General features: G+C 39.9%; 1 protein-coding gene across 2 annotated transcripts in view; it reads right to left on the bottom strand.

Moving 5' to 3' along the window:
• CNTN2 (contactin 2) overlaps positions 1-15,247 on the bottom strand; it is a 907,647-nt gene that overhangs the window by 119,647 nt on the left and 772,753 nt on the right. For both annotated transcript variants that reach the window (XM_044076798.1, XM_044076799.1), the window contains one exon: positions 14,697-14,931. In XM_044076798.1, coding sequence (XP_043932733.1) covers positions 14,697-14,931 — 235 coding nt within the window. The remainder of the gene's footprint in view (positions 1-14,696; positions 14,932-15,247) is intronic.

Genomic DNA, 15,247 nt, shown 5'->3' with positions numbered 1-15,247 from the left:
GGGCTGTACTCCCCACACCCTCGCTAACTATATATTCTAACTCCAGGGTCGCACTGCAGTGGGGAAGGGGGCATATTCCATTTTCTTGCTAATAATACTTGTCAGGCAAATGAAGTGTAAGGCAAATGAAGTGTCAGGCAAATGACATTTCAGTCATTTGGTCTCAGGCAAATGAGTGTCAGGCAAATGAAAGTTAGGTCAAAAAGAAGTAGACCCATATATCTATAGATATATATATATATATATATATATATATATATATATATATATATATACATACACAGAACCAAACACACATATGTGGTTCTATGCCCTTTGATTAAATGCTCATTTGAATGAATCACAAATGGTCAAACACAACTGATTGAAAACTCTTTTGACTGAATCACAGTTTTATAGAAAACTGACAAAGTCTATAAACAGAAATAAATAAATAAATATATAAATAGTAATTTCTGATTGTATGAATTACACAGAAAAACCAATAAGTAAAAACTAAATGATAAGCTAGAACTTCCATTGAGCGACCTCTCAAACCTCCTGTATCAGATGCACATGAGATATATGAAAATGACCCTTATGAACATCAGATGTTTCAGTTATATAGCAATTCTGAATGACCACGACTTAGTCATTTCAATGGACAATTTCAAGCCAATAAAGCCAAAGCCCACTAGCCGTGGATATAAATATTTCAACCTTGTTATGACCACTGCTGTTAAGACCTGTGCTGTACTGTTAATATTGGGAGAGGAAATAGTTTTCCTTTCTCAATATTATTTCTTTCGATATTTCTGCATGCTTGAACTTTTTTGTCAGTGTTTTCAATTCAATATCAAGTCAGTTCTTTCATACACAGTAGAACCATATATATATATATATATATATATATATATATATATATATATATATATATATATATATATATATATATATATATATATATATATATATATATATATATATATATATATATAGGTTCATAGGTGTGTACTAGGCTAATGGCCCTGGAGCTTTTACAAGCCTAGCCCATAGAATTACCCTGGCATCATGCCACCCGACCTTAGTTCCCAGTGCCTCTGTCAAGTACAGCCACTGGAGTGATCCCTAGGGTGAATTTTCTATTTCCTTTCCACTCATCAAGATTTCTCTTGAAGAGGGCCACTGAGGTGCTCTGTTTGGCATGTATGGGAAGTCTATTCCATAGCATTGGCAGTCTCTGGGATATAAACTTGTCTCTCCAGCTTGTTCTGTTGATTGTGGTAATGAGGTTGAGGTCTCTGGAGTGTGTGGTGTGGATGGATTGGGATTTCCTTAGATGAAGCATTTCTAATAGAGCTGGGTCAGACATGGCTTTGTAAGTCAAGCAGAGATTGCCTCTAATTAGGTGATATGAGACAGAGAATAGTTGGAGTTTTTTGAGTCTGTACATATAGGACAAGTGTTTAAGGCCTAATATCCTCTTTGAGAGGTATTTTTGTGGCCTCTCCAGTTGTTGTAGATGTCTAGTGAGGTACATGCCAAATGGGACATTGTACTCAATGATTGGCCTAATGAGGGAAGAGTAAAGGGAGACAATGACCTCTTTATTCCTGGATACAAAACCCTTAGTAATGAGATGTGCCACATAGAAGGACATTTTGACCACAGTAGGAATGTGGTGATCAAAAGAGAGGTTGTTGTCAACCTGTGTTCCCAGATCTCTTATAACACCTTCTGTGTTCACTGGACTACCATCGATGTGGTAATTTATAGAAACTGGGTTTTTCCCAAAGGGGATGATGACACATTTTTTGGCATTGAGCTTAAGACCATGGTTCTGACACCAGTCGTTGGTCTCGGTGAGGCCTTTCTGTAGGATGTCAACAACCCTTGGGGAGTTAATAATAGTTTCCAACTTGCAATTGTCTGCAAACTTTGTCAAACAGAGTCACTTCATGTTGGCCTGGACTTCAGAGAAGTAGATACCAAACAGGAGAGGACCCAGGACCTAACCCTGTGGGACTCCACTTGTGACTGGTCGGCAGTCTGACTTGGAGTCAGCTACTTTCACACTGTGGGTTCTATCTGTAAGCCAGTTTGCAACCCACCTAGTGATATAGGGGTTGATGCCTAGCTTTCTGAGTTTTTCCATTATTCCTGAGTGGGGAATGGTATCAAAGGCTTTGACCAGATCAAGATCGGCTGTATGAACCACCTTGCCTTCATCCACAACTCTGGTGACTGACTCAAAGATGTCAACCAGGATGAGCAGGCATGATCTACCCTTCACAAAACCAAACTGTGTTGGATTCAGAGTTTGGAGATTCCCTATATCCTTGTTTATTAGGTCCATGATGATGCACTCCATAGCTTTGCATTTCAGACTTGTCAGGCTAATAGGGAGATAGTTCACAGGATCTGTAGTCGCTCCTACTTTGTGGAGAAAGATGACTGTAGCAGTGCACCATTCATTAGGGACAAAGCCAAGGATGAAGCTGTGACTGAACAGAGCTCACAGGTGAGGTGCCAATTCACTCTGTAGCTCATGTAGAACACAGCCAGGGCTATGATCGGGTCCCATAAAAGCTGTATTCTTGGCCTTGGACAGTGCTGTTTTAACCTGTGCAGCGGTAATACTGGGTGCCTGGCAATCTACTGGTATTGTGATCGGTCCTTTGGTGGGGGAGAGAGTGGTAAAGTTGGCACTGAATCTGTCAGCCAGTATATTGGCAATATCTGTTGGCTCGGTATAGGAGGTACCATTGTGCAGTAGCTCAGAGCAAATCGGGGTATTGCCGTGGAGATTCTTTACATAACTATAGAAGGCCTTGTGGTTGTCTTTACTATCTGCTGCAATTCTGTTTTCATAGCTAGCTTTACAGGATTTGATGAGGGATATCAATTTTTTGCTGAGGCTGATAAGGGAGTTTTTCCAGTCTTGGGACTTCACCTTATTCTGCATCAGTTTCCACATTCATAGGTTGGTACTAGGCTATCAGCCCTAGGGCCTATACAAGCCTAGCCATAACAATTCCCTGGCTATTTCTTCCCACATTATTTACTTTCCTGGACCCCTGTCTAGCAGGGTGACTGACGTGATCCCTGGGGTGAATTTCCTTTCTCCCATCCAATCGTCAAGATTCCTCTTGAAAAGGTCCAAAGAGGCACTCTGCTTGACATGTATGGGCAAGCTATTCCAGAGTCTGGGGAGTCTCTGGGTCAGGAATCTATCCCTCCAGCATGTTTTGTTTATTGTGATGACAAGGTTTAGATCCCTGGAGCGTGTAGCTCTGAGGGATTGGGATTTCTTTAAGTGTAGCATGTCCAACAGCTCTGGGTTTGACATGGCCTTGTATGTTAAGCAGAGATCGCCTCTGAGTAGACGGAGTATAGCTGGAGTTTTTTTACGGCGGTCAGCGTAGGGCATCTGCTTTAGGCCTGTGATTCTTTTAGTGAGGTATTTCTTTCCAGTTGTTGTAGATGTCTTGAGAGGTACATACCAAATGGGGCGTTGTATTTTATAATGGGTCTAATGTGGGATGAGTACAGTGGGACAATGACCTCCTTTTTTCTGGATGAAAAGCCCTTTGTGATGAGGTGTGCCACATAGAAGGATTTCCTGACTGTTGTGGCGATGTGGTTCTGTTGTAGAGTTTGTTTAGGGCAGGGGACCACCAGATTGGCTTCCTTTTTTAGGAGGAGAGCGTCTTGTTCTATTGGGTATGGCAAGATCTATGCATTTGTGTACGTGTTCGTACAGTGCATTGGTGTATGATTCGGCTGTTATGCAACTATTCTCCATTTGCATGGGTGCTGTGAAGTTAGCCACCTCTGTTTTTAGGAACCCATAGTTAGCTTTGGAGAAGTTTTTCATAGTGGTTACCTTTGCGGGGTGGGGGGTAGGAGGGATGTGGATTATATATATATATATATATATATATATATATCTATATATATATATATATATATATATATATATATATATATATATATATATATATATATCACACCCCTGTTAAGATGTGGTCTAAGTATTGAGCTTAGACTAAAAAAGTGTGTAGCTGCATAAATATATAGAACCTATATATATAATATATATTTATTTATTTTATTTTGCATTTGTTGACCGGGATAGTCTGACTGGATACATGTTCATTTTTAGCGTAGGCCCGGGGAGAAAAGCTCCAAAGGTGGGTGCATATGCAATCATTACAATGTACATATAGAACAGGAGTCATCATAACATTATACAAATATAACACACTTTACAGTCCAGTTAAATTTATACAGTCTAACAATCTTCCAATCTGGCTTAACAAATAAAGATATATGTGTTCCAGTATGCATAAAGATTTAGTCAGGCTTGGAGCAGGGACATATCCATTGAGACTTGAAATACTCCTTGAGAGCTTGAGAGCTTTTTAAATTGAGGTAGACATTTAACTAACTTCTCTAGACATTTTAATATATTTATATATATATATATATATATATATATATATATATATATATATATATATACAGAGAGAGAGAGAGAGAGAGAGAGAGAGAGAGAGAGAGAGAGAGAGAGATAAATGTCTAGTTGAAGACCTCACAAAGTGCAGACCAGGCAGAATGTGGTAAAGCAAAAGTATTATCTGTGTTAAACTGAAAGATGCCTAGAGTAAATATTGTAGCAGTGTTTAGCACCTACCAGAAAAGCAGAAAAAAGTAGTTTACTTAAATGCTCATTTTGGTATTTACCTCTGTAAATAATACAAGTCAAGATGTTATGGTGCCATTAATGATGATGGTATCCTTTAATAGCTAGCTGTGGCTTTCCTTTTAATTTGTTTTTATTTATTTGTTTGTATTGTATTCTGGGGTGGAGCACTGCTCTCCAATGACCTTCTTCAGTCTCAGCTCAGGAGCAGTGTCTAATTCACTTGCTCAGAGTCACACAGTTAGGCAAGAGAGGCTGAGGGAATCAAACCTCACACCACTGGACTATAGGAAACAGCTCATTAACAGCTCCTTAATCTTCTAAGGCAGCTGCCAGATAATTTGAGTACAAATACATTGGTATTTGTGTGTGAGTGTGTTGATGTGGCTGTGTGGGTTTGCTCAAATGAATACAGAAATTCCTTGTTATATCCTACTAAAATTAGACATGGTCAGACAGGTGCAAGTTTTAACTTTAAAGAATTTTGATTAAAAGTAAAACCAATAATAAATATATAACTGTATAGATATTTTCTTCTTCTTTCAGCTTTTCCCAGTTAGGGGTCACCACAGTGGATCACCTGTCTGCTCATGATTGGCAGTGGAGTTTTACAGTGTTGAGTTGCCAGCCCGGTGCCCAACCTTCCACAGAAGGCAGGCACACACACACACACACACACACACACACACACACACACACACACACACACACACACACACACACACACACACACACACACACACACACACACACACACACACACACACTCACACCTAGGGCAAATTTAGTGTCCAATCCACCTGCAGCATGTCTTTGGGATGTGGGAGGAAACCGGGGCACCCTCAGGAAACCCATGCAACCACAGGGAGGACATGCAGACTCCACACAGAAGGCACCCCAGCCAAGGATCGAACCAGGGTACCTCTTGTTGTGAGGCAACAATGCTAACCGTTGCACCACCATGGCTGCTCTAGCTAATGATCTAAACTACATCTATGACATAAACAAAACATTTTAGAGGGACAGGTATATGTCTCAGAGATTATCTCTTCTCAAGAACAGACTCCCATTCATGTGAAACAGAGCTCTTCCCTAAGTCTGTTCACATGTAATTTGGATCACTGGATGGGAAATCATAAATTCATCCTTGGCTTGTCACCTGTGGCCCTTATGGAAAGGGGCAGTCTGTAGATGCCTTAAGGCACAGGCATATACCAAAGCCATTCTAGCCTATGGGCATTGCTAAATGAGGAATATATGTCTAGGCTTTAAAAAGGCTCTAGGGCTGTTAGCTTAGGACCATCTTATGATTGATCTGGGGAGCACCCCAGCACTACCGGGCTACAACTCATACCACATGTTTCCGCCACAAAACACGGACTGAAACACAAAAGGAGGGGGTGTATCCATATTCATCAAGGATACCTACACCTCCAGGTTAGTGGCGCAGCATGATACCTCTGAGATCATCCATGTGCAACTATCATCGGGCATATTTGCAATGCAAATTGTGGCCTGCTACAGATCACCTTCCATGACCCAGTACCACCACTCCACCTTTCTGGAGACACTGGAAAACATGAAGGTCCTACCAAACACCCTGATATTGGGTGATTTCAATTACCCTACCATTCACTGAGAAAACTACTTGAGTACAGATTCCCAGGCCCAGCGCTTCCTGGAATTCATCAACTCAAATGCCCTGGATCAGCTGGTAAACTCCCCTACCAGAGGTGAAAACATATTGGACCTGGTCATCACCAACATGTGCAACAGATGTTCCACACTGGAGGTCAACCCGTCACTGGTTAGATCAGACCATAAACTAATCACTCTGGATGTCCACACCCCACCACCACCCCCAACTAAGGAAACCACAGTAAAAAACTTTTCTAAAGCAAACTTCACCTTACTTAAGACAGAGGTGGGAAGTTTCACAGCCCCCACACTAAAGGATAACATTGCCCAAGATGCAGAAACCTTTACAAATGCACTCTATGAGCACCTACAAGGATGCATGGATCATGCCATCCCTGGCAAAACCAAGACTCACTCCTCTAAGAGAAGGAAACCAGTTTGGTGGACCCCTGCAATAAACAGGCTATACAACAGAAGGAGGAAGCTAGTTCAGAAAAAAAGCAAATCCCAAGAAGGAAAGACATCCATGACCAGTATCAGTAAGAAACTGAGGTCCCTCATGAAATCATCCAAGGCTAACTTCGAAAGAAAAATAGCCAAGGATTCAAAAGATAACCACAAAGCCTTCTTTAGCTATGTTAAGAATCTAAGTGGCAATTCACAGATATGCATCGAACTAGTGCAAAATAGCACAAAATATACTGAATCTACTGATACTGCCAACATCCTGGCAGATAGATTCAGTGTAAACTTCATCCCCCCTCTCACCTCCAAAAGGGCCCACAACAATACCAGAAAAGTGTAGTGTCCCAAAAATCACAGACGCACAGGTGAAAACAGTCCTTTAAAAAGTCAGAAACACAGTATCAATGGGACCAGATGGTGTCCAGGCTGTGTCTTGCACGAACTACAGAATGAACTAATCCCCCACCTAAACACGCTGTTCAACCTCAGCCTCTCCACAGGCTACGTGCCCATAGAATGGCACACAGCAACGGTTATTCCTCTCCACAAAGGAGGGGCCACAACTGACCCTGGTAACTATCGCCCCATAAGCCTGACTAGCCTGGTTTGCAATGGAGCTCATCATCATGGAACTCATTAACAAAGACTTTGGGAACCTCTAAACACTTGACCCGACCCACTTCAGCTTTGTTAAGGGCAGATCATGCCTACTAAACCTGGTTGACTTCTTTGAGACAGTCACCAAGGCCATAGACGAGGGAAAGGTGGTTCACACAGTCTACCTTGACCTCGCCAAGGCTTTCGATACTATTCCCTACTCAGGTTTTACAGAAAAACTCTCCAGCCTGAACATAAACCCCTACATCATGAGATAGGTTGCCAATTGACTTACAGACAGAACTCACACGGTAAGAATAGTGGGCTCCAGGTCCGACTCTAAACTAGTCACAAGTGGTGCCTTGCAAGGCACGGTCCTGGGACCCCTACTGTTTGGCATATACTTCTCAGAAGTACAGGCAAACACAGGAGAACTATGGCTAACCAAGTTCGCTGATGACTGCAAACTGGGAGCCATAATTGACTCTCCGGCTGACACGGACATCCTCTAAAAGGGCCTTACTGAGACGGACATCTGGTGTCAAAGTCATTGCCTCAAGCTAAATGCCAAAAAATGCATAGTCATCCCGTTTGGGAAAAACAAAACACCCATGAATTACCACATAGGTGGTAACCCCCTTAATACAGAAGAGGTAATAAGAGATCTGGGGACCCAGGTAGATAGTAATCTCTCCTTTGACAATCATATTGCCAAAGTAGTTAGGAAATCCTTCTATGTGGCCCATCTAATTACTAAAGGGTTCGCATCTAGAAATAAAGAGGTTATAGTGCCCCCCTACTCATCACTCATTAGACCCATCATAGAGTACAATGCCCCATTTGGGATGTACCTCACAAGACACTTCCAACAGTTGGAAAGACCACAAAAGTACCTCACCAAGAAGATTACTGGTCTCAAACATATGTCCTATGCAGCCCGACTGAAAAAACTCCGGCTGTACTCAGTGGCATATCGCTTACTCAGAGGTGATCTCTGCCTGACTTACAAAGCCATGTCCAACTCAGAATTGATGGACATGCTCCACCTAAAGAAATCCAAGTCACTGCGAGCCACATGCTCTAATGAGCTAAACGTCGCCACAACAATAAATAGAACATGCTGGAGGGATAGATTCCTGTCACAGAGACTCCCCATGCTTTGGAACAAAATTCCAAATTACATCAGGCAGAGCCCCTCACTAACACTCTTCAAGAGAAACCTGGATGAGTGGATGGGTAACAGAAAATACACCCCCGGGATCACTTCATTGGCTCTGCTTGACAAAGGATCAGTTAATTAATCAATTGGGCGGTGAAAGCCAACACACTCTGGCTAGGCTTATAAATGCCCTCAGGCAGATAGCCTAGCACCTACCTATGAACAAAACCCCTCAAGAACAACACTTTAAAGCTTTTAATCTATTTGCCCATGAGTTTCTGATTTAGAAACTCTTCTTCTTGAATATTAATATATTGTATGGTATATCAAACAATGTCTGTTTGAAAGGATGGTTAAGTTCGGGCTCAGTAACATATAAACTGACCATTTCTATATCTCTTCAGTAGTACCTCAAGGCTTTCTGATGGGCTGTACTTCATTAACATTTTATCAGCTGGACTTCAGTTCTTTCCAGAACTTACCATACCAAATGCATTATAAATTAATCAGACAGCCTTCTAAAAATTAATTTCTATACCATTCATGAACTTGCTGAGGCAAATATGATGCAATTTAATGCCCTGGATTGTAAAATAATCCTTTTGATACACTGCTGTCAGGTCTGGCTTCCATTGTGCTATCCAAGATGGACCTGTCTGATGTCTTGTGTTGTTCGTGGCTCTTTGTTTATGACTGGCATCTCAAGTTATACGATAGGCACACACACACACACACACACACACACACACACACACACACACACACACACACACTTGCAAGTGAGCAAATGTGCACAGTAATCTGACCTATATCTCTCTAAGACCATTACCCCCTGTGGTCACTAGGTGCTAGTAATGCAGCACAGCTATTTATGCTGCCTACCTTTGCACATGGAGAAGACACTCCCTTTCTCACCATCACTTCTATCTCATTTGCCTTGCATGGAATGTGAACTAGAAGTCACCATTACTATCAATAAGATGTCTGCCTCTGAGCCATTGTTTTGGCCACATCTTTAACCTATTTTGATATATACATTCATATATATATATATATATATATATATATATATATATATATATATATATACACACACACACACACACACACACACACACACACACACACACACACACACACACACACACACACATGTATGTGTGTGTGTGTGTGTGTGTGTGTGTGTGTGTGTGTGTGTGTGTGTGTGTGTGTGTGTGTGTGTGTGTGTGTGTGTGTGTGTGTGCCTGTAAAAAAACATTGCTTGCATGGCTAAATTTAACTAACTTCCCTAGACATTTTAAGCCTAGCCAGTTATCCCCTGTGAGATTCAAACCTGTTATCTGTGTGTTTAAAGGCAAAACACCTTACATTAGGCCACCTACCCTATATATATATATATATATATATATATATATATATATATATATATATATATATATATTTGAATGAGAAGGAAACAAGTAAAATGTTTCACTTTTAAAGACTGATCACAGAAGCTATTAACTGCACTGATGTAGCTAAGGGATGTTTTAATACACAAGTTGAGAAGGTTATATTGCTGTGTTATACAGGTTGACACGTACCTTAAAGTTTCAGAAATCAAGACTAGTGTTGAATGGTTATTCTTCTTTTTGTATGAAGACAAAAGAACAATTTATTTAAGCTATTGTCACAGAGTGCTCATGCCTGCACACAGATGCACACAAAACTAGGGGAACAAAAATTCATTCTGCCATGGTGCAGCTCTCTGACTGCTAGTACAAAGCCTCAATATGTTATGTATGCCAGCTAATATTCTGCTGTTATCATACCTGGAATTCAAAATAAGTTATGGAAGGTGGTAAGTGCTCTAGGAATGGCTATAGTGCTACAGGATTGCATAAAAATAATGTCTAAATCCTGGATGCGTTACACACTTTAAGACACCTGGGGACATACCTCAACCTCTAAGCAGAAGAATTCTGGACAAAGCTAAAAATAATGTGGGGGGGGGGGGGGCAAAGGTCTAAAAATTGGGACTCAGTTTAAATATTTATCTGATAACTATAGAAAGATGGTAGAATAATAAATGTTATGTTGGCATGTGATTTCTAAAGGATATAAAGTCTGAAGCTCAAATGTATGTCATTATTTAGTGACTTCTCTCCTCAATAATTTTCCAGAAAACCACAATATTTATGAGGGACTCACCAAAAATATGAAGCAAAAATAGGGACAAATGAGAGGAATGCCTGGAGTCCCAAACATGGGAAGTACAAAGCCTGCTGCTCTTGACTTAGTAAATGGGAGCTGATGGGGAAGTTCCAACAGGTGGTGCTGTAGTCAAACCAGGATAATATTATTGGTTTATAGGTAGTTATTAGGCTATTGGCCCAAGAGACATTTTTAAGCCTAGCCAAGCTTACCTCAGATTTAACAAAATATGTCAATACTACAGGAATTTTATAGTTATGATTTAGACTTGTTCACAGGCTTCCTTATCTATTAGGAACATGGGGTAAATTTGCAATTTCCCATTTAAGTTGGTCCAAGTTACATTTGAATAAGGTTAGGGATGAACTTTGATTCACATTGATGAAAAGCCTGTTCCAGAGAAGGGGTGATCTTTGATTCATGTACCTGTCCCTCCAACGCGTCCTAAGTTGTGTATGATGTTTAGGGTCTTAGAATTGGTATTTTTGATGCTGGTTGTTTTGTGGATGTACAACAAATCATCAGTGTGGGATCAGAAGATGCTTTGTAGACTAGACATTGATAACTGTGCAGCAGTTTGTTGGAGACAAGTAAAGGGATGTGACTTTGAAACGATCCACATAGGACTTATTAACTCCCTTTATTCTTTTTGAGAATAACCCTATGTGGTCTCTCAAACTGTTGCAAGTGCCTGGTCAAGTACATGCCGAAGGGTGTGTTGTACTCCACATTTGGTCTGATGAGAACCAAGTACAGTGAAACACTGACCTCCTTGAACCTGGATGCCATGCTCTTAGCTATCCATTAGGAAATAAAGAGTGTACATGCTGTTACCACTCTGGGACATAGTCTGCATATTGCCATTTCACTGCTCCACTGAAAGGAATCAAGTTACAGACATAACCACTAAGCTTTTGGAACATTGTTGTCTAGGGCATCTATGAAATTAATCACATTTTATATCTTCATTAGATTGTCTAGCTACAATTTGAGTGCAGTTAATGAAAAAGAAATATTACATAAAAGTCAAGCAAAATTCTGCTGCTTGACTACTTCTTGGCTAAACAATTTCAGTCCATGATTTTTGTTTATTAAAAAAAAAAAAAAAAAAAATATATATATATATATATATATATATATATATATATATATATATATATATATATATATATATTATAACATCAGATAAGGACCAAATGGCCTGCCCCCCACTTTCTCTATTAGCTGGAAAAGCTACCCAAGAGCTTTATTTATTTTTTACTTTATTCTCACCTCTTTTGCAGACTACTGTGTCTGCCAGGTACAAATTCTTGTTATATTTTTACCCTACTTCCTGTTTAGTAAGTCTGTTCAAGTTATCTGGCAGCACAACATAAAATAATACTTGGTTTCACCACTGAGCCATCCACATTTTACTCCAAAGTATGTTCTGTTGTATTACCTATTTTTATCTGAAATGTGATCTGCACTTGGGCTATATATTAAGGTACTTATAAGCTTAATTCATATTTCTGGGCAGTCTCTTCATTCCATACTGTGAGACTTTAGTTTGTATGTCTGAGCGGTGCCTTCCATCCATACTGCACAAGTTAAGCTCTTGCAATTTCCCTATATATGGCTTCATGTGTAGATTTAACAGACTGTAATGTGCCTTTATCCCTTTCATACATTTCATGCTCGAAGTCACTCTGTTCATTAAGCAGTGTTATTGGTTTCTTCATACTGTGCACTATTTTAATGTTTGTTGACTCCCAGATTGTTTTCTATGTGCTTTAAGCTGCCACATTTCAAGAACTCTTTCCATTCCAAACCTCTTGTCACTCTTTGTAAAACTTTGTACCACCTTCCACATTGCATAATGTTCTGGGTCCACGTTGTATTGTGCCAAGGACTCAATTATTTTTCTCACAATTGAGATTAAAAGTACACATTGCTTGTTTATAAGATCTATCTTTTTCCCATTCTAGAAAGGAAGAATGACATATGGCCTCTTGCAACACTGAGGAAGCTTTCCTATATTTTATGATTTGGAAAAGAGCCACAATTTCCTTGATGGACAGTTACAGAGACAAGTATTTTCTGCAAGTCAGGTTTGATGAAAGAAAATATTTCTCCCCTTGGCTACTTTAAATGCATATTAATGAAGCATGTAAACCCTAATTTTCATCTTAGCTTCATTCTGGTCATAACAAAATAGGTATGAACTGGATCCCCAGATGTCTGTGAAACCAGAGGTCTGAGCTCTGCACCAACTGTTCAACCATTCACTGAATCTCATGTTATCGATCATTTTATCTTCACCCATTCCATAAACAGGTGGTACCTGCAAGAATGCAACTGCGTGTAATACTGCTGAGGTACTTCCTCAGATCTTTAAAACTGATCCTACTCTTCTCTGATCCATCTTGCAGACAATTCATATATTCTTTCATGGAGAATGATATCTATCTCTCTACTCTGTGAAACTACTTTTGTGGGATCAGACCAGTTTATTACGTACCATTTCATTACGTTACATTTGTTTTTTTCTACTCATTATTTTGCCCGAGTGACCAAGTTGCCATTCAGCATTTGGCAGTGGTACTGACAGGATGATGTAAGTGTCATGCATGGCGTAATGGTTTGCTTTATAGTTACTTGCTGTTTGCTCCCTTTCTTTCATAGTTACACTCTTTAAGAACACAATCAGGTTCACACACTATCATCTATTTCCCTTTTCTCCATGTTTATGTAACCTTAGAGTTAACATATTAATAGTGATGGGCATAGTGGTGCAACTCTTCATTTGGGGGCTGCTGGAGGGGCTTGACCTACTGCAAAAATTATGTGCAAATTTCAGTGTGTTGAGATGTTGATATGGTTCTTTTATTAACGTAATGGGATTTAACAGTTTGGGTTTGATGGTATTTGCTCTTGGTAAGGTGGAATTTATTTAGCAGGGAAGATGTTATTCTTCATCTCTGAAATTTTGAGATCTACTGTAGTTTCATAACATCAGGCAAGAATATTATGTGTCTAACCTATCACGTGTTTAGATTTTCCCACCTAAAAATGAAATGTCATTTCCCCTCTTTTATGGGGTGTCTTGCTGTCTTCCTGTTTGTCCTCACTCTGGAAGATTCCATCATCATCCAGGTCTCTAACTGCAGTGCATCTTTTCAGGCCTGTTAACACTAAGACAGCATAGCAGTGGGAACAGGCATGCAGAGAGCTATGCTTCTCGATCAATGTATCATTACTCTTTTAGAGACAGCTGTTGTCCAGTTGTGTTTGTTTCTAGGCAACCTCCGAGCAAACTTTGTTCAAAGCCTACTGACCCATGACATGTCTCCCTGGTCTACTGGCTTCACTATCAGCCTAGTCTCATCTCATTTTGATCTTAGAAAATGTACTACAACTTAACAGTAACCACTATGTTTTTATTTCTGAACTACACTGAATTATCTGCAATGGAGTGCATGCAACAACCTATAGCTAATTGTAAAAAGGTCCTGCAAAGAGATAACCATAGAGTGATGAACAGATGTGTGTGACAACTTACAGTGGAAGAAACAGCAATCGAGAAATACTTCAGAGCAAAATATCCAGGAAGAAGTGATGTGCAATGTTCTGAGGAAAGATAGATGACAAACTACTACTATGGAAATGTTATTGGGGAGTCTTTCCCCCTCGCAAGACATACACACACAAATACAAAGTTGCAAGACTAACATCATCTGTAGTATCTATGCCCCATTTGGGAGGAGTAGGCTTCCTTGATGCAACAATGAGTTCTGCAAAAAAGGGTTTGCTAAGAGCAGCACTGGCCATTCAGTTAGAAAATTAAAGAATTATACAAGATTCAAAAACATGTTATATTACGTCAGCCATTTTTGTGCAAAATATGCATTCTGGTCAAGTCAATGTGTGTCCATTGTGATTTTGTCTATGTCTGTGTTTTCCAGTAAGTTCTCTTCTTACCTTCTTCAGCTGAGTATACTGTGGCAGTCTGGCTATAGGGTCCCTCTCCTTGACTGTTATAGCCTTTGATTTTCACTTCAAAAGGTGTATAGGGAGCGATTGTTTCATTTTTGTACACATAGCGGGAAGACTGAGCATTAGGTACCTTGGCGCTTTGCCAGTCTGTGCTGCCCATCTTGCGGAATGCCAGGATGTAACCAAAGCCATTTCCATATTGGTATTCTTGTGCCATTGGCTATGTCAGAACAAAAACAAAGAATATGACAAAACAACACAGTTAGATCCATCCATTCAACAGCTAACTGTAAAGTTAACAAGTCATACTATGGAAAGATGTCTATAGAATATTAGTTTTCCTGCTTTACTATTCAGCTGGACAGGCATGCATTTGATAGCATAGTTGGTCTAACAATCTTAAAAATGGAATACCATATTTAAAAGCAGCACAACAGATTAATATTCTTTGGTCTTAAGCAAACAGTTTAACCTCCTAGTGGAAAAGTACATCATAAAACATTTGTAGGAAGGACCAGTGTTTATGATAAACAGAT

The sequence above is a fragment of the Protopterus annectens genome, chromosome 7.part0 (assembly GCF_019279795.1).
Source record: "Protopterus annectens isolate FY-2018-M chromosome 7.part0, PAN1.0, whole genome shotgun sequence".
Taxonomy (NCBI): Eukaryota; Metazoa; Chordata; order Ceratodontiformes; family Protopteridae; genus Protopterus; species Protopterus annectens.
The sequence above is the reverse complement of the archived record's forward strand: the minus strand, read 5'-3'. Positions and strand labels throughout refer to the sequence as shown.